The 24,286-nt window shown below is 42.9% G+C and overlaps 1 protein-coding gene across 3 annotated transcripts in view; it reads left to right on the top strand.

The window, feature by feature from the left end:
- The window catches only part of Cdc42se2 (CDC42 small effector 2), a 66,398-nt gene that overhangs the window by 33,583 nt on the left and 8,529 nt on the right, over positions 1-24,286 (top strand). For all 3 annotated transcript variants that reach the window (XM_021211888.1, XM_029546161.1, XM_029546160.1), the window contains one exon: positions 10,867-11,180. In XM_021211888.1, coding sequence (XP_021067547.1) covers positions 11,127-11,180 — 54 coding nt within the window. In that variant the 5' untranslated portion in view covers positions 10,867-11,126. The remainder of the gene's footprint in view (positions 1-10,866; positions 11,181-24,286) is intronic.

The following is a 24,286-nucleotide window of genomic DNA, read 5'->3' as shown; positions in this document are numbered from 1 at the left end:
GGGGAACATTATTCAAACATGAGCCTGTGGGGCCTATTCTCATTTCAGCCACCTCAGACATTTATCCTGTTCCCTTCCCAATACTGAACACAATCACAGTTTAAAGTAGAATGCATATGAAGCAGTAGTTGCCTTTTGTTGTTGTTGTTGTTTGTTTTGGTTTGTTTTTTGTTTTTGTTTTTTGTTTTTGAGCAGGTTGTAGATTGGTTTTTTGTTCTCCCCCCCCCCCCCCCCCGGGTTTCTCTGTATAGCTTGGCTGTCCTGGAACTCACTCTGTAGACCAGGCTGGCCTTGAACTCAGAAATCTGCCTGCCTCTGCCTCCCGAGTGCTGGGATTAAAGGTGTGCACCACCACGCCCGGCGTGTTTTTTTTGTTTTGTTTTGTTTTTTTTGTTTTGTTTTGTTTTGTTTTTTTTGGAGACAGGGTTTCTCTGTATAGCCCTGGCTGTCCTGGAACTCACTCTGTAGACCAGGCTGGCCTCGAACTCAGAAATCCGCCTGCCTCAGCCTCACAAGTGCTGGGATTAAAGGCGAGCACCACCACGCCCAGCTCTTTTTTTTGGTTTGTTTAAGACAGGATTTCTCAATGTGGTCCTGGCTATCCTGGAACTCTTGATATTGGACTTCCTCTGCTTCTTGAGTGCTGGGATTAGAGGCGTGCACCAACATCACCTGTTAAAAAATAGTTTTAATATATATTTGAGTACAACGTTTTAAAAGAGAGACATGTGGAGAAATACAGTAGTATACCCTCTATGGACTTCTCTAGAGAGTTTTCAAACATTTCTTTAATTAGAAGGAGTGAACATTTTAAATTTGTCATCTTCCCCTGTGGGTTTTCATATTTGATCCTTTTTTATTTCTCTCCTGAAAATCCGTGAATTATTTTTGACTAGTACCCTCAAGAATCTCTCAAAAGTTAAGTTTCCCATTTACATACAAATAGTGTAATGTGCTTTGGATTCTGTTTGTAGCCTGAACCTTCCTCATAGATTAGTGCTCATTCCTCTCCGTGTCCTTCTCCTTCTCTTTAAGAAAAGATTTAGAGTCACACTAAGCCAGATGCTAGGCACTCTGTAGACACTGCTTCTCAGTTATCTGTTTCAACTATGAAGTTAATTTTGGTAATATAAGTGGATGCAGATTTTTGTTAAAAACATACAACTTAAGCCTGGTGTGTGTACAGTCCTAGCTACCATGGAGACTAAGGTGGGAATATCGCTTAAGCCCAGGAGTTCAGGTCAGCCTAGGCAGGACAGTTGAGGCTAAAACAGCCGCACGGTAAAGAATGTAGGAGGGACGAGGAGAGGGGTGGCGCCAGGAAGAGCATAGTGTTCCGAGTGAAGGGGTTTCAAATAGGGGGCTGGAGAGATGGCTGGGTGGTTACAGAGGAACTCCGTTCTATTCCTAGCCCCCATGTAGCTTACAACTCTGCATCATTCCAGTTCCAGAGGATCCAGTGCCCTTTCCTGATCTCCTAGCCAAAACACTCATACACACAAAACAATAAATAGAAAAACACTTTAAATTGAAAAAATGGTTAAAGTAGGAGAACTCTTTACAGAGTGTGGTATAATTTTGTTGCAGATTATTTTATTTTTTTTTAAAAAAGGTTTCCACCTAAAAACTCATTTGACAGCTGAAAATGCCTTATTTATTGGAGGAAAATAGCAAGTTGGCAAGTCCGAGGGACTTGGCACCATGCACATAGGGATGAAGTGCAGGCCCAAATGAGCTTTTGTCTCTGGGGAGTAATCTGAAACAGGATTAAAGCTGTCCTCCACCTTGCCTTGTTTACACCCAGATAAAGCCACTGCAGTTTGTGTTGAACTGGCTTTCACATCCCAAGGGACTGATAGGAACTTCTCTGCCTGGCCAAGAGGCATGGATTACATACACAGCTCGTTTGTGAGGCCTGCTCCGTTATGTCCCCTTTTGCTCGGTGGACATGTTAGGAGTAACTTGATATTGAATGTCATTCCCTTAGCCGGGTGGTGGTGGCGCACACCTTTCATCCCAGCACTTGGGAGGCAGAGGCAGGTGGATTTCTGAGTCCGAGGCCAGCCTGGTCTACAGAGTGAGTTCCAAGATAGCCAGGGATACACAGAGAAACCCTGTCTCGAAACCCCCCCCCCCCAAAAAAAAAAAAGAATATCATTCCCTTCTAAACCTTTATGCCTCAGACATCCAGAGCCTTCTGTTTGTAGAGGAGAAAACGTGACAAATAAATACAGTTGTTTTAGTGAGACTTATTAATTGATGCAGTAACCAAGTTAGATTTACTAGTTCAACTATCCACTGGAAAGTTTTCTTTTGTACACTTAATATATGCCGTGGACATATAAATTATATATATATTTAAAATACTTTGGAAGATATCAGGACATTGCTATAAAGAGGAAGAATTAATTTAATTGGTTTATTTTTTTCTCTACCTTGATGGCAGTTTTGCTTTATTTTCTCTTTTAAACATAAATGTGAATAGACACTTTTTTATATGTGTTGCTCAATCTAAGAGAGAGAACCTGACTAGAAAAGTCTTTGTTCCCATTCTACTCAGGGTAGCACTAAGAAGGCCAAAGAGAAAGTGGTAACAAGGGCAACAATAGTAACATAGCAACAATAACGAAAACCAGTTACATAGGAAAGGTATTAAACACACACAGCTCTGTAAACTTCCCAACCACATTTTAGGCAGTCTGTATTTACTTACTGAATCCTCATGTGAACCAAAGAGGTAGACAAAGAGATATGAAATCATTTCATAGAACAGCAAAATAAGGTGCACAAAGATCAAATATTCTGCAGTTCTAAGCCAATTTATTTGTGACATCTTAAGGTGTAGCCCAGGCTGGCCTCCACTAACACTAGCACCAGTCAGCTGTTAGAATTCTAAACCAGCATTCCATACTCCTTTCTAACCTCTCCTCTACATCCCAGGGTTCAGTGTGAATGGATGTATCCTGTTCATGTGGTATAATAATTCTAAGCCAAGGAATTAAGTTAACATTCACACTTGAACTTAGGCATTTTACTTTGTGGCTATCTAAACAACAGTAAATGCAAACTGCTCTTAGGGAGCACTGGTCTCACATAGGAAACACAAGCCTCCAGTCATGATTGGTTGATAAAAGAGTTAAAAGTCAAACTGCAGTGATAGACTGATTCTAAAGTGTATGTAATAGGAACTAGGAGGAGCCCAGAAATCAGATGGGATTTACAAAATAACAGTAAAAGTGGACACTTCCATTCCCAACTGCAGGCAGGTCTCACCTCAGTGGAGCTGGAGGGTCACAGGGGACAAATTGGATTATAGATACAAAATCAAACCTAGGAGTTCTAGAATAAATAGATAGTTTATATGACTTTGAGGAAGATGTTGAAATTTCTTAGGCAGAACACAAATAATAAAAGATAGAGTTGATGCATCAGAGTTCATGCAAGCCAAACTCTCCAAAAGACATTTGTATGAAAGAAAAAGATAAGAAAAAAAAAATACTCATGTATGTAGTGGACAAGGGACTTGAGTATATAAAGAACTTGGTTTAATTAAAGTAGAACTGAGATTACAGTAATAGAACATAACTAAATTTAAAAAATGGGCATTGGGAATCTGAAAAGGTGGCTCAGATTTGGTCCTCACATCTGGGCAGTTCACAGCCTCTGAAGTTGAGAGCTTCTGCACCCTGCTGTTTGGAGCACCTGCATGCCCATACTCACATGGGGACATATACATACACATAGTTAGAATAATAAAAATATATCTTTTAAAAATGTGTATAGATCTGAAAATACAGACCCAAGCTAAGTGTGTGAATGTCAATAAACATGAAAATATTTAACATGTGGCCAAAAGGATGGCTTAACAGCCAAGAGTGCTTGCTTCTCTGCTAGTTGGTTCCTGGTGGCATGTAACCACATGTAACTCTAGACCCAAGGGATCTGCAGGTACTTGTACACACACAGAATTCACTCACATGGGCTGGTGAGATGGCTCAGTGGTTAAGAACAGGGACTGTTCTTCCAAAGGTCCTGAGTTCAAATCCCAGCAACCACATGGTGGCTCACAACCATCCCTAACAAAAATCTGATGCCTTCTCCTGGAGTGTCTGAAGACAGCTACAGTGTACACATATAGATAAATAAATAAATAAATAAATATTAAAAAAAAAAAAAGAATTCACTCACATGGATGCATACAAAGATAATAAGATCTTTTTAAGAAAGAAAATATAATTAATATCATTAGTTACCAGGAAAGGGTAAATTAAATCAGAGGGACACTGCTGTCCACCTTAATGACTAAGATGAACGCTGACCGTAGCATAGAGAATGGCAGGATGTGGAGCGGTGGGGCTCTCATACATGACTGTAGGATGGTGAAGTGATAAAACCAGTTTGCAGACGTGGTGGACAGTTTCTTAGAAGCATGTCAGCATATATACATGACTTAAAACTTTTAAAAATTTACATGCATCTATCTATCTGTCTCTCCATTCATACATTCATTTGCTTAGTGTAGATAGTGCCCACAGAGGCCAGAAGAGGGTGTTGGATCCCCTGGAGCTGGAGGCACAGGCACTACCCAACATAGGTGTTGAACTCTGCAAGCCTTTTTTTGTGTTTGTTTTTTTGAGACAGGATTTCTCAGTATAGCCCGGGCTTTCCTGGAACTCACTCTGGACCAGGGTGGCCTCAAACTCAGAACTCCACCTCTGGAGTGCTGGGATGAAAGGTGTGTGCCACCACGCCTGACCTAGACCAGAGGGCTGGAGAGATGGCTCAGCAGTTAAGAGGAGCACTGACTGCTCTTCCAGAGGTCCTAAGTTCAATTCCCAGTAACCACACAGTGGCTCACAACCATCTGTAGTGGGATCTGATGACCTCTTCGGGTGTGTCTGAAGACAGTTGCCATATATTCATGAATAAAAAGAGTTCAGGGTCACTTGGGTCACATAAGACCCTGTCTCAAAAGGCTGAAAACAAGGGGCTTGGGCGATGGCTCCATTGGCACAAGTGTTTACTGTGCAAGCATGAGGGACCAAGTTTATTCCTAGCCTTCTATAAAAGCCAAAGGGCACAGCAGTGTGTGCCTATAACCTCAGAGCTAAGGAGCCTATCCTTTGGGCTCCCTGGCCAACAAAACTAGTTGAGTTCATGAGCTCCGGGTTCTGTAAGAGAGTGTGCCTCAAAAAAATACAATAGTGTATGACTGAATACACCTGATGTGACTTGGCCTTTGTTGTAATGTGGAAAATAAGAGTCTGGGGAGATAGATTAGTTGATAGGCAAGGACCCAAGTTTGATTCCCCCGAACCCACATTAAAAATATGGGGCTGGAGAGAGGACTTGGGTTAAGAGCTCTCCTAAAGAACCCAAGTTCAGTTCCTAGAACCCACATAGAGGACTCACAGCCATCTGTAACTCCTACCCCAGGGGATCTAGTGCCCTTTTCTGGCCTCTACGGACACCAGGTAGGCATGCTCAGTGCACATACACACATGCAAGCAAAATACTTATACATAAAAGATTTAAACTTTAAAAATAGAACCATGGGGGTTGGGAGCTGGTGAGATGGCTCAGCAGGTAAGAGCACCCAACTGCTCTTCCGAAGGTCTGGAGTTCAAATCCCAGCAACCACATGGTGGCTCACAACCATCTGTAACAAGATCTGGCACCCTCTTCTGGAGTGTCTGAAGACAGCTACAGTGTACTTACATATAATAAATAAATAAATAAATCTTTAAAAAAAAAAAACTTATACATAAAAGATTTAAACTTTAAAAATAGAACCATGGGGGTTGGGGGCTGGAGAGATAGCTCAGCAGTTAAGGGCACTGACTGCTCTTCCAAAGGTCCTGAGTTCAAATTCCAGCAACCACATGGTGGCACACAACCATCTGTAATGAGATCTTATGCCCTCTTCCGGGGTGTCTGAAGACAGCTTGAATGTACTTACATATAATAAGTAAATAAATCTAAAAAATAAATAAATAAGATTGAGGGGGCAAAAACCCCCCAAAAACCAAAAATAACCATGGGCATGGTGGCACCCTAGTACTAGGGTTTGCTGTTCAGACAGCCCAGCCTGGGGACATTCCAGGCCAGTTTGAGACCCTGTCACTCACTCTCTCTCACACACACACACACACACACACACACACACACACCCCAAACACAGAAGATAGCTCTTGGGGAATGACCCTTGAGCTTGCCCTCTGACCTTTCTATGCACATCCCCACAACCAAGCACACACACACACACACACACACACACACACACACACACACACACACACACAATGAAACATTAAAAACAACAACAGAAAGAACCTGAAAACAAAACCATTCGAAACTAGAGGGACAGTTTGTGCTCATGATGGCTGTATTGATAAGTCATACAAGTCATTGATCGATAGCTTTGTACTTCTTTAGGAAACAACTTTGGCATTTGGTGTAAGTTAGGCAATCTTTCCCCCTAATTTTACCCAACCCTTCAATGTCACTAGTAAAGGTGTTCATTTTTACTTGATTCTTTGCATTTTCATTTCTGATCCTCATCAGTTCATTTGACCAACTGCTAATTACATTTACTGTTGTTACTTATATCTTATTTAATTTGGGCACTTAAAAATAATTATGTAAGACTAGATGGTAGCTCAGTAGTTAAGAATGGTTAGTGTTCTTAAAGAGGACTTGAGGCCGGGCGTGGTGGCGCACGCCTTTAGTCCCAGCACTTAGGAGGCGGAGGCAGAGACAGGCGGATTTCTGGGTTCGAGGTCGGCCTGGTCTACAGAGTGAGTTCCAGGACAGCCAGGGCTATACAGAGAAACCCTGTCTCAAAAAAAAACCAAAAAAATAAAAAAATAAGAGGACTTGAGTTTGGTTCCCAGCACCTGTGACTAGTAGCTCACAACCATTTGTAGCTTCAGCTCCAAGGAATCTGGTGCTTTCTTCTGGCCTCCACGAGCACTGTGCACATCACACACACAGAGGAAGTAGAGAGGAAGGGGTACTAGAGAGATGGTTCCGTGGTTAAAAATATTCAATGCCCTTTTAGAGGACCCAGGTTCAATTCCTGGCACCTACAAGGCAGCTCACAACCATTTTTAACTCCAGTTCCAAGAGTTTTGATTTCCTTTTTTGAAATTTGTGGCCATTAGGCCACAGACATGGTACATCTACACACATGTAGGCAAAAAAACCTATATACATCATGTTTTTAAATTAAAAGATAAATCTTTCAAAATATGTATTGTGTGATGCACAAATGTCCTGGTTAGCAAATACTTTTATAGCTACCACCCAGGTTTAAGAGATAGATTAGGACTAGGGTCATAGCCAGTGGTGGACTGCTTGCCTGGCTTTCATTCCAGCCCAACATGGAGTCAGGAGGAGGGCGGAACATTCAGTGGTCCAGGAGTATTTATGCGCATCTCTTTCTGTTTGTATTCCTGCCCTTGAGTGCCCTCCTGGCTGTTAACAACTTTACTTTGACCTATTTTTCTATCTCTGGACAAAAATTGCCTAAACTGTTTTTGAAATTTGTGGCAGTGGTTCTTTGTGCTGTTTTATCTGCTGCTTTTCAAGACTCACCGTGCTCTGTAAAGCTGGTATTTATTGTTATTTTGTATAAATATACCATTTTCATTAAAAAAAAATTTTCCCCCTTGGTGTTAAAGAGATGGCTCAGTGGTTAAGGGTGCATACTTCTAGTAGAGGAGCTTAGTTCTGTTCCCAGCATCCACATTGAGTGGCTCATGTCACACACACACACACACACACAACCTGCCCCTGCAACACCAGAGCCAGGGCGTCTGACACAGTCTTCTGGCCTCCATGTGTACTTGTATGCATGTGCACACGCCACACACACATACACAAAACTGAAAATAAACCTTTTTTTAAAATTTGTTTTTCTTGATAGACTTCTAGGCAGTTTCTTAGATTATAGTAAGACATGATAGTGTGTGCTGGGAGGCTGAGGCTTGGAGTCGGAGCTAATCTGGGCAACACAGTACCATTTCATCTTGGGAAAACAAAACAAAACTACCATCACCAAAAGACCCTGTATGTTACTTTATACTTGTATTTGCTATTTTTAATTTTGATAACAAATAAGAACATGCAGTATGCAGTGTCTGTGCATATAGCATCTAATTTAGCCTTCATTTTAGATCTGGAAACTGAAACATGGCATTCTGTTTTATAACAGAAAAACAATGGGTGCTAGGGCCTGTCACTTCTCCATGCTAGCACTTCTAAATGATTGGAATACTTAAGCTTCTGAAAGTCTTTGGATCGCTAGAGGAATGCCACTCTCAGTCACAGCATCTAAACTTGGCCACTTGTCTTTATTTCAAAGTCTAAATTCTGAACCTTGGTACAGACTTGAGTGTGCCCAGTTTCTGAACCGTGTCCAGCTCTTCCTTCTCTAAGATTAGGTTTTAGAAGAAAGCTCTGCTGCTATAGCCCAGTCTGATGCTGACTTATGTATGGGATGTGCTGAGCTGTGTAGCTGTTGGAATGCCACTCCCCTGTGCATAGTTTGTCTGTTTTTTGTTTTTAAGTGTAGGGGTTTTTCTTTGGTTTGTATTTTGTTGAGAACTTTCACATAGCCCAGGCTAGCTGAAGGTGACCTTGAACTCCTGATCCTTTTTTACTCTGTAACAGTACTTAGCTTTAAAAGTATAAAGTTTTGAAAATGGAAGTATTTTAAGCAACTTTCAGCTCAAGAAGTGAAGGTAACTATTGATACAATAACAATGTTGAATTTTTTAGCAACAGATTCAGTATTCTTTGAAGATGTTTATATATAAATATTTTAGGTTTATACACCTGAAATAATTCTGAAAATGTAGTTTGCAGAGGGCAAGCACATTAACATTTCCCAAGGCATTGTAGGAAACATCTTTTGTTGTTGTTTTAATTTTTAGTTTTGGTTTTTTGATACAGAATTTCTCTGTATAGTCCTGACTGTCCTGGAACTCGATCTGTAGACCAGGCTAACCACAAATTCACAGTGATCTCCTGCCTCCGCCTCCCTGGTGCTGGGATTAAAGGTGTGTCCAGTGGATATGTGAAGAAAATATGAATTTGGGGAAATGTGGTGTATTGTCTGGTTTTGTGTGTCAACTTGACACAGGCTGCAGTTATCACAGAGAAGGGAGCTTCAGGTGAGGAAATGCCTCCATGAGACCCAGCTATAAAGCATTTTCTCAATTATTGATCGAGAAGGTCCAGCCCAAATGGTGGTGCCATCCCTGGGCTGGTAGTCTTTCTTGGGTTCTATAAGAAAGCAAGCTGAGCAAGGCAGGGGAAGCAAGCCAGTAAGTAACATCCCTCCATGGCCTCTGCATCAGCTCCTGCTTCCTGACCTGCTTGAGTTCCAGTCCTGACTTCCTTGGTGATGAACAGCAATGTGGAAGTGTAAGCTGAATAAACCCTTTCCTCCCCAATTTGCTTCTTGGTCATGATGTTTATGTAGGAATAGAAACCCTGACTAAGACATATGGGTTGGAAGGCAGTTATTATAGATGGTAAAGCAAGAAGTTCCGTTTTAATTTAAACAGTGTAGCCATTTAAGACAGGTGAATAAAGGACCTGCTGGAAATGAGAAGTTAACATTCAAAGGTGGGTTCTAGCTCTTTATATATAAACCAGAACATGTGACATGCATGGACTAACCAAATAACAGATGTGAAAATACTAGAGGAACTTCGAGTCTATGGGCTGCACCATGGTGAGCAGTGAGGGTGTTTCCACAAAGGCACTGGCTGAGGCCTTTTTAAGTGGCCTTTAAAAGTGTGGCTCTTTTTAAGCTTTCTGTTTTTCTTGCATTGTTGCCTTCACTTGTTGGCTCCGCTGCTTGCTCCTCCCTTCTGTGGTCTGATCATCCTTTCTCAAAGGCATTTAGTAGCTCCTCTTCTCTCTTGTTTGTTAGTAGCCAGATCTTCTTGGTAAACTTCTGTTCCTGTCACCTAATTGTAGTTGCTCTGACACCTCCCTCTGCTGAGCCATCTTTATTATTCTTGCTGCTTCTTCTCTTAGATTCTCACCATGGGCTCAGTCATGGTTGGCTGATGGCTAAGGCTTCCTTGGCTTGCAACTTACATATTCAGTACTGGGATCTTCAGTGAATGTGTATGGTAGGTTGCCAGGAGTATGAGCCCATTTAGTGCAACTTTAGGCCTCACCAAAGCAAACTTGTATACAGGTGACACTGGTCTTAGGAATGACTGACCTCCCTGGCGCTCTTTCCTTTGCTTCTCTTTGATCACCTTGACAAGGACTTCTTGGACTCACCTTGGGATGAGTGGGATGTGGTGGGATGATAGGTGTCCACTCAGTGCTGGCTCTGTGGGTGGAGAAGGGGTCCTAATGACTGGATCCACGGAAGGAATGCTGGCTTCTATGTAAAGTTCTATTTCTGTTGATGGGTGATCATTTTAAAGTTTCTGATGTTTTATATTTTGTTATCTTAGAGTTCATTGATCTGTTAGTTACTGTGTGTTGTCTGAAAACAAAGGACTCAGTGACGATTAGCATGTCTTTATGGAACCTAAGTATGACAATCATAATGTTTTAATTGATGATTTTTGAATAAAATGCTTTTAAACTAATTCACAGTTTATAGTTTTAGAATATTCCATGAAAGCAAGTTTTTTTTTTTTTTTTTCACTATTAAAACTTGACCCCTCATGGTCAAGCCATAATTTAAAAAAACAATTGTTAAGTCACTGAGTTTATGAAATTTTGACTTGTGGTATTTGCCTTTAGGTAGCATCACTCTTGCTTCAGATTTCAAAGGCCGAGCGACTGCAAGCACACTGCAGGTGCTTCACTCTCTTCTCCTCCTCTTCCTAGACTTGCTGCCGTCTCTGGACCAAAGCTGTTCTTCCCTTCCCACTGACCTGGAGCCAGTCTCTGTAGAAACGGAAGCAGAGAAAAGGAACAATCAGACTTCCCTTTCAATCAACTTGAGACATTTGACTCCAGGGACAGAGGCGCGGTGAAATAAAGTTATTTTGTCGACCATTCCTCGCATTGAGGTTACGCACTGTGGAGCTTCCTGTTTGAAGATTTGGAGCCTTCCGTGGTGCTTGCTCAGGCCTTGGACTGAGAGCATGAGTGAATTCTGGTTGTGCTTCAACTGCTGTATTGCAGAGCAGCCTCAGCCTGTAAGTATCTGTGGGACATTGGCTCTCGAACAGAGCATGGGGACTCTGGCAGCAACTGTAGATCTAGGACCCTGAGCATCTATCAGACAACAACAACAACAACAACAAAAAGCCTAGAAACAAACACTGGGCTTGGTGGCATCCACCTGTAATCCAGCACTTTGGCATGCTGGGATTTGAGTTTGAGGCCAGCCTGGTCTACAGAGAAAGTTTAGGGCTAGCCAATGCTATATGGCAAGATCTTGCCTCAAAAAAACAAAAGCAAAACAAAGGATAGTGTATTTCAAAGATAAACTGGCTGTTAAGAATTGTGCTAGGAGCCTAGAATGGTGAATGCCTTTAATCCCAGCACTTGGGAGGCAGAGGCAGGCAGGTCTTAGAGTTTGAAGCCAGTTCCAGAGCAGTCAGGTACATGGTAAGGTCGCCCCCACTCATGGTGGGGGATTGTAGGCCCCACTGTGCATCACAGAGGAGGCAGTGGTTCATAGCACTGACAGATGCAGGAGCAGGAGAAAAGGAGGTTAAGTGCTAAGGACCACATCAGCCTTAGATTGGTGCTGGGAAGGTGTGACAGCCAGGACCCTGTGAGCTCTTCTCCACTCACCTGCTCATTTCCTCATAGCTCTTGTTTCCAGTTGTGGCAGGCTCAGTTGTTTTGCAAAGTCACACAGGTATTACATGGCCCTGTGTGACTTAACAAGCTGTACTGTCTAGCTTGTGTCAACTTGATACAAGCTGGAGTCATTTGAGAAGAGGGAGTCTCAACTGAGAAATTGCCTCTGTAAGATCAGATGGTAGGCATTGTGGTATTGTCTTAATTATGGGGGAAGGCCCAGCCCACTGTAGTTATTGGTGCCATACCTGAGCTGGTGATCCTGGGTGCTATAAGAAAGCAGGCTAAGCCAGCCATGGGGAACAAGCCAGTAAGCAGCTCTCCTCCATGGCTTCTGCTCCAGTTCCTGCCTTGCTTGAGTTCTTACCCTGAGTTCCTTCAATAGTGGACTGTGTGTGGGAGTCTAAGCAAATAATAACCCTTTTCTCCCCAAGTTGCTTATGGTCATAGTGTTTTATTACAGCGATAGAAACCCCAAGAGAAAAACCCTAATTTTTGTACATCTTAATCTTTATATATTAAAGGTTAGGAAACTTGTCCATCTTTGCAGAGGCCTACATCAAGTCATCCCTGGAAGGCTGGGGATACAGCTCAGTGGTGCAGGGTTTTGGCTCAGAACCTGTAATTCTTAGGAGGCTGAGTTCTATAGGGTGCTGTACATGGCTCTTATACCTATTCTGAACTCTATAGAGGCTGGACCATGTTACTTTGTGTCTTCAGGATCCAGTACTGTCTTGGGGAATGTATGTATACATGCTAGCTGGTTGGCTGGAAAAATGAATTTGTATTTTATTCAACTGTATAACAGTGTACAAAGGATGATGAGGATTAAAATTTAAAATATATATGTACATATACTTTAAGTTTATACTTAACCTGGTTCTTAGAAGGGTCAACTATCTTTCCTTACACTTGTCTAAATTTACGGTTCTTTTTTTCATTAAGTTATCTATTAATGGTCTTTGGGTTATTTTGCTGCTTCAGACATGTTTTTCAGATTACAGGTGTATTGCTGTGTCATCTCTTAAACGTAATTTCGTTATAGCAGGTTTTGTGGAAGGTGGTCTTTGTGCTATGTTACCAACTGCATCCTGTCTTCTTCTTTCATACTTAGTAACTTCATGATGTGGCCTCAAGTTAGGTGTACTTTTTCATGCTAATTAGCTATCCAAAGATACTTCATTAAACAAGTGGTCTTTGTATTAGTGATTTGAAAAGTCACATGTTATTTTCAGATTCCTGAGTCCCGTGGTGAGAGGCACGGTGTTCTGTCCTTTGGCACAGTGGCCTCTGCTACGTCTCTGCTTTTGTTTTGGTTTTGGTGGTGGGGCTGAGATTGAGCCCAGGCTCGAGATGTGTGTACTCGGCGGTGCTCACTGCAACTGGAGCTGCTGGACTTCCCCGTCTCACAGGGGAGAATCTGTTCATAGCTCTTAGTTTTTAAGGTGGGTTGTGGTTACATGTTTCCTTATGTTACCATGTACATTATACATATATACATGTACACACACACACTTCTCCCCCTTTTCAACTGCACTGAGAAATAAATTCAGGGCTTTTCTCAGTACAAGTTAAAGCATTCTTCTGCCAAACTACATCCCAGCCCTATTTATAGTTTTATATCGGAGATGGCATAGTGCACATTCTCAATCCCATAGGTGTTTTAAGATTGCCTTCAGTTTAGACTCCAGTTGCGTGAGGATTAGCATCTTTACAGTTTTGAGTAATTGTGTTGAAAAGTGGATTTGCTTACTAAAGTTTGTATATTTACTGTTCAACTTACTCTAGATATTGTACAGACTTTTATACTGTTCTGAAACACTATTTTCCTATTACATTTCCTAATGGTTTTTATTTAAAAGATACTGACAATTATATATGTTAACTTTGTAATACATATATATCTTCTGAAACACTGAAATTAGCTTAATAGTGATTTAGTTGAAACATTTTTATGTCCTAAATATCTCTGAATATTACTTTTTTTTTAAGTTTTATTTATATTGTTTGGTGAGAGGGTTGTCATACCACAGTGCTCAAGTGGAGGTCAGAGGACAACTTGTGGAAGTTCTCTCTTTCCATCTTGTGGGCTCCAGGGACCAAACTCATGTCATCACCCTTGGTGACAGATCCCTCTACTCACTGAGCCAGTCAGCTCCTACCTAAAGACTGATTTATTTTCTGATATTTAATCATTTTTTCTTTCTGGAATCGGTTTTAAACAGGAAAACTATCTGTACATGTAGACAGTGTATTTTTAATCTACCTCTCACTTCTTTCATCCACTCCATGTCTCCCTTTCCCCTCTCTGTTGTGGGGGGAACCCACTTAGTGCTGCTTCCTGGATGTTGACTGATGCCGTCTGCCTTCTCTCAGGCAGGCAACCCCAGTGAATTGATGGTGAGATGGCATTTTATATACAGATGGCAGTATCACCTCATCCTCCAGCTCTTACATTCTTTCTGTTCTTTCTAGGATGTGCTCTGAGCCTTGGGACTTGGGAGTGTGCACAGAGGGCTTGATACAGATGTCCCTGTTAGTGCTGAGCACTCAGTGGTCACACTGACCAGTATACGTCTCAGCATTAACTGCTGCCCACTGCAGAGAAAAGCTCTGGCTGTCCTGGAACTTGCTACATAGACCAGGCAGGCTGACTTTAGCGTCACAGATATGCCTGTCTTTGCCTCCCAAGTGCTGGGATTAAAGGTGTGCGTAAGCGCGCCCAGCCTAGCAGTAGTCTCTTTAGGGACTCTTACTTTCATTATCTGAGACCCACCTCATTGATAATGTTGATAGCTGACAACCCTGCTTGGTGTGATTTGAATAGAATCTAGAGAGCCATGGTATGAAAACACTTGCAGGTTTAGCTCAGGGTTTTCCCATGACACATGGCGTTTCTGTCCCAGTGCTAGATGCTTTGCAGGGTTTTGCCCTAGTGGTTGTGATGCTCCAATGCTTGTCTCTGAGTCCCCCGTTGCCAGTGGATCTAAGAAGAGTAGTGGATTTCAGTTTGATGAGGCTTTTCTTGTGTGTTTTTTGTGGCAGTGCCCAAGCTCCTTACAGGTCAGCCCAAAGACAACATCACATTGCCATATATTTTATTCCTTTTCTGTTTTGTGCATGTGTGTGTCCTTGTTTTACATGTATGGTATGGTGTGGATAGTGTGTACATGCATGTAGAGTCCCAGAGTTGATGTCAAGAATTATCTTCCATTGTTGTTCTACTGTAGTCACTGAGGCAGGGTCTATCAGCTAAACCTAGAGCTTACTGACACAGCTAGTGTCCCCGACCAACTTACTCTAGAGAGTTGTCTTGTCTCTGCTTTTGGAGGCTAGACTTACAGGTGGGCTGCATGCTTACCTGACACAGGGGTTCTGGGGATCCAAACTCCAGTCCTCACTCCTGCATGGCAAGCACTTTAACCGCTGAGCCATCTCTCCAGTCCCATGGTGCCATGTTTCAGAAGAGTGTGTATAGTGAAGTGAGCATGCTGCTGGAGCACACTCACACCTAGTGAGGACTTTATGCAGCTGGAGCCTAGGCCTTGGAGTTATGAGAGACGGACAGTAGAAATGGAGTCTTTTTTTTCTAGAAAGACTGCACATGCCGGGCGTGGTGGTGCACGCCTTCAATCCCAGCACTCGGGAGGCAGAGGCAGGTGGATTTCTGAGTTCGAGGCCAGCCTGATCTACAGAGTGAGTTCCAGGACAGCCAGGGCTATACAGAGAAACCCTGTCTCGAAAAAACCAAAAAAAAAAAAAAAAAAAAAGACTGCACATAACATTTGGCATGTCAGTCATATTATAAAGATGCATGTATTTATATAAATCTATTCTACAGTCATCCTTAGCCTTCTTTACTTTCTGAGAAAAAGTATACATCAGACCATGTGGTTACCATAGTTGAAGAGTCGGCTTTGCTGTTGGCCTGAAGCACAGATTTAAAGAGCACCCCTATGTCACTTATGTTCCTTCCACAGAACCGTGTGTTTGCTGTTTTTGCAGCCAGTGTCTGAAAGTTGCTTGGTCACCTCTTAGAGTTTTCTGAAGTGTTTGCTAAGACAAAGTGCCACATGCCAGCTTTCCCACTCCTTTATGACCCTGCTTTTACACATTGCATGGGTGCTAAGGGAAGAGCCTCAGGCAGGGAAGAAAATAGGAAGCAGTTTTCTGCACGGTGGCTAAGGATCTCTTTCTAGTCTTCCTTCATGTTAACACAGTGCAAGACGGAGAGTAATAGAGCCCTGTGTTTCCATGGTACATAGGTCATTGCTGCTGTTAAGCAGCACTAAGCCTGTAGGTTTTAAAATTGAGTTCATATGCCCTGTAACTGAATTTAAGAAGTTTAATCAACTGCTTTCAGTTGCTGTGCTGTAGGATACTGGCAGCTTCGTGTCATTACAGAGTGAACACTGATTCTAGGGAATCTCACTTCTGTTTAAACTGCATAGCTTCCTTTCAGATCCCCACATGGCAGGGATGAGGTTTGTCGAGCTTCCACGTGTTTGAGTCTTCAATAGGACCTTGGAATTTCTGAGGGAGCCGAGTACTGAACAGACATTTATGGTGGGAACGGCTTTGTGGGAACAGAGTGCTGGTAAAGATGACAGGGATGTGTGGGTGAGTCCAGAGAAGGCCTCGAAGCAGGCAAGAAGCAAGGACTAGGGGAGAGCAGTAAGTAGCACTCACCCTCACGAGGGAGGCAGATTTTTGTCAGAGCCTAGAGCCAGCAAAGCAGGTGCAGCGTGAGAGGACAGCCCTGTGCTGGGAGCATGGGGACCCTGGTGGAGGGAGGCCAGAGAGAGGACCAGAGCCTTTAGCTTTTCCAGGTCACAAAACACTTTGGTTTTATTCTTTGTGCAAACAAACAAACAACCTAAACAGCTGTTTCATGTTTGAGCCAAGAAACTAGTGACAGGCACACCCACACAGAGCAGCATCACCTTAGCTTCAGGAGCTGAGTCTGTAGTGTATTGGCTTTTTTTCTGCCATGTGTTGCTCTGATGTACAGTTTTCATCCGTAATGCAAAGCGGGAGGGAGGCTGCAAATGTCTGCTAGCCCTGCCACCAGGCATCAGAGCAGGAAAGTTGGCGGATCTTCAAGGGAAGTGGTTGAGGAGATGGGTTTGATGGACTGCTTGGGTACTGTTGAAAATCTGTCTTCAGTGAAGTAGGAGAGCGGCAGCCAGCAGTCCTGGCCCTTTGTGATTTCAGGGGTCACTGTGACACATGAGGGGCTGCTGAGGTGATCAGGCATCATGCCGATCGTTCTGAAAACAGAAGTGCCTGTTCTTAATTCATTTAATCTCACACAAAATCATAATTATAATTGTCTCAAGACACTTAAGTACAAGAATTTAATTTAAAAAAAAAAAAGGTCATCCTTATCAATTAAGATGGAAAAAAAAAAATGGCCCTGTCTTTTGGAAGGTCATTGAAGAGGACTAATTGAAATGTAATTGTGTGATTGAGCCCCCAAATTCCCAAGACTGTCAGGCAGAAGCTGCCTGCCTCCTGGGTGTTTGTGCTATCTGCAGTTAGGACTGGTGCTGAGTTCTGGGCGGTGGTGGAACCATCCTGTAAGAGGTCACACTTCACTGGGGACAGATTTGGTAATCTGCACAATGCAGTCGGAGTGTGTTCCTCTTGAGTGCACAGCTTCTGTGCTTTATGCTCCTTCTGTGACGTATTGTCTAGATGTGATGGGGCAGCCAACCATGCCCCAAAACCTCCAAGGCTGAACCAGAATAGACATTTCCTCTCTTTAAGCCTCTTCCCTGGGTATTTTGTGATAGAAACAGAAAGCTGACTAATGAATGTGTTTCCTGTATGTTGTATTTTTTGTACAAGTACTATAATTGTAAGTACAGAGTATGACATTGTCTTCATTTAGAGGCTCCTTGAGAAATTAGGAAGGCTTTGATGATCCAGCCTTGCTATGTGTATTCCTAACCAGTTAGGAACTGTTGGAGAGCTGGGTACAGATTGAGTTCAAGATGGGGAAGTGAGTCAGAGATAGTAGAAAGCCTTTTATGTGTGGCCGTAGCTAGCCTGCAGTGCTGTGTGGCTCACCTGGGACTTACACAGACCCTGGCTTCTGTTTTCTGAATATTTATTTGCTTATAAATAAAAGCTACTATCTCATCTTCTAGTACTTTTCTTAAATTGATCTTGATTCAGTTTAGATTGGGATCTCTCCTTCTCCCCCCTCTCCCTTCCTCCCTTTCTCCATTCTCTCTTCCCTCCCTCCCTCATCCTCTATCCTATATTCTTACAGCTAGCTACCTTGCAGTTGTAATTTATAGGCACCTTGAGGTTACAGTTGAAAAACAAATGAGCACATTAGTATTTAAAGGCAAAATCAAGTCCTCTTTGATTTGTGAATCTGTAGAATCACCTTTTATGCCAGAATCGTCATCCCAGTGATGCTCACCAGTGTCAGGATGGATGCCTTGTTTGGGGACAGGGTTTCTTACACTTGCCCCTTGGTTGGACATGGCTCTTGTCCTGTCTGCTCCTTTGTAAATTGGGAATTTGAGCTGTGGGTCATGAAAAGTCAGTCTCATGGGATAGTGACAACTGACTCTGGTACCCATGGTTCCCGAAGCAGTGTTGGCTGCTTTAGCTGTCACAGGATCTTCATTGATGATGTTTTTACCTTAGTTTTTTACAGTCTAATGGGTAAAGTGAAATTCTCTGATTTTTCTGTTTTCCCCTATTTGTCCCTTATGACTGTTAATAAGGTTAAGCTCCTGACTTACTTGGGGTTTTACTGTTGTGAACAGACACTATGACCAAGGTAAGGCAACTCTTAAAAGGACAACATTTAATTGGGTCTGGCTAACAGGTTCAGAGGTTCAATCCATCATCATCAAAGTGGGAACATGGCAGTATGCAGGCAGGTATGGATCAGGCAGAGCTTAGAGTTCTACATCTTCATCTGAAGGCTGCTAACAAAATACTGGCTTCCAGGCAGCTAGGGTGAGGGTCTTTAAACCCACAGCACAGTGACACACCTACTCCAACAGGGCCACACCTTCTAATAGTGCCACTTCCTGGGCTGAGCATATACAAACCATCACAGCCCTCCCTCCACACCTTTCACCTTCCCTTTTTTTTCTTTTTTAATTTTTAAAAATATTATTACATTATTTAGGGAGACATGTCATAACATGCAGGTGGAGGTCAGAGGACAACTGTGGGAATCAATTCTCTTCCTCTAGCACGTGGATCCCAGGGAATTGAACACAAACCCTTAGGTTTGGCAGCAAGTGTCTTTACCTATTGAGCTATCTTGCTAACCACTTTTATTTTTTGAAGTGGGGGTCTTATGTATCCCAGGCTAGCCACAGATGAGCTTGTGCTATTTGTTTTTTTGTTGTTTATTTTTTGAGACACGGTCTCTCTACAGAGCCCTGGCTGTCCTGGAACTCATAGAGATCCTACTGCCTCTGGAGTGCTGGGATTAAAGGTGTGCATCACCAGGCCCATCATTGACCTTGTGTTTTTGATCTTTCCTCCACCTTCCAACTGCTTGGATTATGGGTCACAGGCACACTTAGACTCGGGGTTTCATTTATGCGTGCTAGGCAAGTGCTCTGCCAGCTGAGCTGCATATGCAGCACAGAGCTTAGCATCTCTTGATGTTTATTGATCAGTGTGATTTTCTGTATTTCATAGTCATAGGCATATTTGTCATATCTGAATACAAACTATTGGTTGTGTGTACACATAGGATCCACGTAGGTATGTGTGTACATGCTTGGGAAAGCCAGAGACTAATGACAGGTGCCGGCCTTCTCTCCTCCTCTCCTCCTCCCTGAACTTAGCCCTCCGACTCAGCAGTATTATTAGCTGGCTAACGAGCACCGCCTGTAGGGTTAAAGGCACAGGTTGTTACGCTGAGTGCCCTGTTTAACAATGTTTTCTTGCTCTTGAGTTATAAAGACACTTACCTAGACCTTCTTGTAAAAGTAGAATCCGTTGCCATATATAAAAGCCTGCGGTGAATTAATGTATGTTGTTTTGTTTGTTTTTTGAGACAAAAGTCTTGCTTGTGTGGCCCAGGCTGAACTTGAACTCATCTCTTGCCCCACCTTTTGGGTGGAGAGGTTTCAGGTGTGCACCACCATGCTGGGCTTGGAATTGGCTTTGGAAGAAAGAATCTCATTGTGCTTATTTTTCTGTGTGGTGACTTTTTGCCCTACTACTTGTTGCCCCAGTAGTGCTTTGTCCCTGGTAAGAGATCTGTGATAGTGTGCTGTAGCATGCTACATAAGCATCTTTGTAGCTTAGCCACTAAACTGAGTGTTCACACATCCTGTGTGAGCCACGCTCCGAGTCTCTTCATTCTGCCTTTCCTGAGCTCAGTGTTATGCTGGTATCATGGTCTCTATTTTTCTGTTTTATATTGTCATGGTGTCTGGGAAGGCAGATCTGTCCTTTAGTTTTTATTTTATGTTTTGGCCAGTCTTAGTGGAATCTTCCATACAAATTTCAAAGTTTGTCAGGTTTTCTGAAAGACCTATTGAGATTTCAGTTAGATTTGTGTTGAGTTTAGAGATTCATGAAATTGGATAAATGTGCAGACTAGTTTTGAGCAAGCTGGCTTGTGCTCTCATCTTATTTTATTTTATTTTATCTTATCTAATCTATCCATCCATCCTTCTATCCATCTATCTATCATCTACCTACAGAGTTCATGTATCCTAGGCTGGCCTCAGACTTCCTATGACTTCTGATCCCACTTTCACCTTCCCAAGTGTTGGGGTTATGGCTGTGTACCACCAACCCTGGTTTTATGTGGTGCTGGGGATCCAACCCCAGGTTCTGTGCATGCTAAGCAAGCACTCAGTCAGCTGACTGACATTTCTAACTGAAAAGCTCTGGGGTGGGGGTAGGGCTTGTGTTTGTGTCCTAATTCCTCCCTTGTTCTCTCCTTTCTCCTCTGACTCAGGCTCTTACTGAATCAAAATTAGCATCTTATGTTGAATTTTAATCTTGTGCTGTCTGATTTTAATGTGCATAATACTGGTTCATTTGACTAAGTTTCTTGAAATAAAATTCCCCAACTTCATTCCTCATTCTTTGGCCCATGGGCATTTGCATCATAAGGCCAGCGTCTTTGTCACTGATGTGTTGCTGTGAAGAGACAGCATGACCTAGGAAACATAAAGAACAGCGTTTAACTGGGGTTGACTTACCCTCTCAGACTTAATCCATTCTCATCATGGCAGGGAGCATGGCAGTGGAGCAGTAGCTGAGAGCCACATCCCGATCTGTAGGCAGAGAGAAAATCAGAGAGAGGTGAGGGGTGAGGGGACAGGAGAACTGGGTTTAGCATGGACTTTGGAATCTCAGAATCTCAGTGGCTCCCCCACGGCACACTTCCTCCAACAAGGCCTAACAAGATCACACTTCCTAATCCTTCTCAAGTACTGCCACTGCCTGATGACTAAGTGCTCACACGTGAGTCTGTTGGTGCCATTCTTATCCAAGCCACCACACTCAGTCTTTCTGGCATTTTGAAAGGCACGTGTCTGTAGGGGATATGTCCTGTGGAGCTCTGCTGTGCATCTTTCATTGGTAGATTTAAGTTCAAGTGTGGTTAAGTATTAATAGAACTCAATATTTTCTCTTTATTGTTTTTAATAACTTTTGTAGAAACAACACACCTCCTACCATCCTGTATTCCAAGTATTTGAAGGACTAAAATCTTTAAGAATAATGAAAAATAAAAGTAGTAGTTACTGTGTTTCCTCCCGTGTCTCATCAGAGACATTTTAGTCCCAGATAGGTAGGTTTTATGCTGCAGACTGAGTGCCCAGCTCAGAAGCAGGGCTACCGTTGGGAAGGATGGAACTTAGACTATCCTGGAACCTTCCTGCTTCATCTCCCAAGCAAACACTGCTATTACAGCTGGACGCTCCTTCACTGTACTGTCTATTGCCACAAACAAAAACCTTGGAAAGAAAGTCAGAAACGCCTTTTGATAAATGAGAAGAAAAACAACTGCTGTTTCAAATAAAAAAGTTCTAGCTTTATTTTCCTGTACCTACTCCAGTGCCTCACATGGGATCACCCAGTCCTGTGTGCAGGCCGTATGAAAAGTTCCCATTAACTGGCAGCTTTTATGAGTTCTAAAACATTGCCTAAAAGACCCTATTGTTGTAAGTCATCTGACCTCATCTGGGAGATTGTTGTTTATTTAGAAAATACAGTGTGCAGTTTCAGGTCCTGTTGTGTGGTGGCCTGAAAGTCTATGCCTTTCTTGGTCATGAATTCTTAAAGGGCCAAAGTGAAGTTGCTTCTCTGACACCAATAGCATGGGCTTATTTTTTTTTCCCCCTTGGGTTTTATGACCTGCAAGAATGGAGGATCAGGCCTTTGCTTGAGGTTATTGTGGTCGGGTTCTGTCTCTCACATGACTGATATACAAGTACCTCAGAAACTTGCATTTCGCTCCTTTTAAACCAGTAACAGTCTGCTATAAAAGTTTAGAATGAAATGTACACATTCTCTGAAACTAAGGACACATTAGAGATTAATTACCCAGAATTAACAACACATTGATTTGGCTAAGAGTACTTCCACAGAACTTGATTTCAGTTCTAGTACCCAAGTTAGGTGGTTCACAATGACCCGAGACCTCAGTTCCAAGGGGTCTCTCTCATCCTCTGTCCTCTGCATGCCTGTGTGCACACATTTGCACATACATGCATTCACAACGTGTAATGTTAACACAAAGTAAGAACATTCTCCTGCTCCTAGTAGGTAAGATAGGAGTAGGGAGGGGCCCAGGTTCAAAACCAGCCTGGTTTGTATAGTTACTAACTAGTTTGCATAGTTAACCAAATAAAATACTTATGACAAGACTCCATAGCTCTCTTCTTCACAGAAGAAAGGACAGATTGGATGTTTTCAGTACTTAGGAGGGGAGAGTTCATCATGCTCACTGTCAGTCAGAAAGCATCCAATTAAAGTGATCAGGGACATCCTGACAGTTGGGGAAGATTTTCTCTGCTATATAGCTCTAGAGATGTGAGGGAGGGTGGAGCCCAGGGCTAAGTATCAATGTCTAACTACAAAGGCAGGTGTACTGAGGAGGCTGAAGCAGGGGGATTGCAAATTCCAGGCCAGCCATGGCTACTTGGCATGATTCCACTGCCCCCAATCAGCCACCAACCACTAAGCACACAGTATTTTTCAAGCATAAGGTGGATTTTTTTTTTTTTTTTTTTTTTTTTGGAAACAGCACACTTTTTCAAGTACATGGCATTAAAATTTCAAGACAGACACAGATGCAGTTGTCAGCAGCCAGGGGAATTCCACAGTTGGGCCTCAGCAAAGCAAAACAGGAAGCTTGAGAGGGCGCTCACAGCCCTGCTGTGTGGACTTGGGTAGAGTCACTGTGTTTCCTGGAACACTTCACTCTTACAGGACACTTCATTAGCTGCTGGTCATGCAAATAATCCCAGTCATGCTTAAAATGCTTTTCATTCTGTATAAGGTCAGGGATTAGAGGCACAAATGTGAACAGTTGTGCTAGAGTAGAGGTGGTTTGGCAAACTTTTCTTTCTATGGAATTTCTGCATCACTACATCATAGTTGGAGCATCAGTACCCAGTGATTTGGAGTTGTCACAGAAGGTCTTGCCCACAGTTGCTCTGCATGCTATCAAAGTGTGTTTATGGTCCGTGGGGAAATTCAGCTGACTGAGAAGAGATGATAGCAAGGAATTCAGATTGATTTTGGTTTGCTGTGAGTAACAAGGAGTGACTCCTGGTATAGGTAGCAACAGTTGCCACCCTCAGAATAACAGCACCGAGTGAAGGAAGGCACAGGCTGTAGGATCCATTTAAATGAGCTTCAGGAACAGACATGTGGGCAGTAGATCAGCGCCTTCATGGAGAAGGATGGAGAAGGGACTTTTAGGAGGATGGGTGTGCTCACTGTGTTGACTGGTGTGGGCTCATGTGCTTGATCCCCACCCCCTTCCTTTCTGTTTGCATCTCTTCCTTCCTCCACCATCTCATCTCAAGACACTACTTAACAAGGACATGTGTTTTGTGAAAACAGTGAGCTGGAGGCTTCCCACCTTTGACTTTGTGTGAGCATGTCCCTTGGAATGTGTTTGCACACTCTCCCTCAGAAGCTCACTGTGGTAGCTGTTGTCCAAGCCTCACCAGGTGGAAGGAGAACAGATTCCACAAGCCATCCTCTGACCTCCACATGTGTGCCCCAGCGCAGGCCTCCCAATAATAGTAATAATTATTATTACTCTAGTTGCTGCTGCTACTGAAGAAACCCTGATCTAGAATTGCAGCTTGTAGGTCAGGTGGCCTTGAGCACTTGCTGTGCAGAGGTGCACTGTTCAAGTTTGAAGGTTGGTTTTATGTGGGTATTCTCTCCCCCCCTCCCCCCTCTTCTCTTCTCTTCTCTTCTCTTCTCTCCTCTCCTCTCCTCTCCTCTCCTCTCCTCTCCTCTCCTCTCC

The sequence above is a fragment of the Mus pahari genome, chromosome 14 (assembly GCF_900095145.1).
Source record: "Mus pahari chromosome 14, PAHARI_EIJ_v1.1, whole genome shotgun sequence".
NCBI classification, from domain to species: domain Eukaryota; kingdom Metazoa; phylum Chordata; class Mammalia; order Rodentia; family Muridae; genus Mus; species Mus pahari.
Note: the sequence above shows the minus strand (reverse complement) of the source record. Positions and strands in the feature narration are given on the sequence as shown.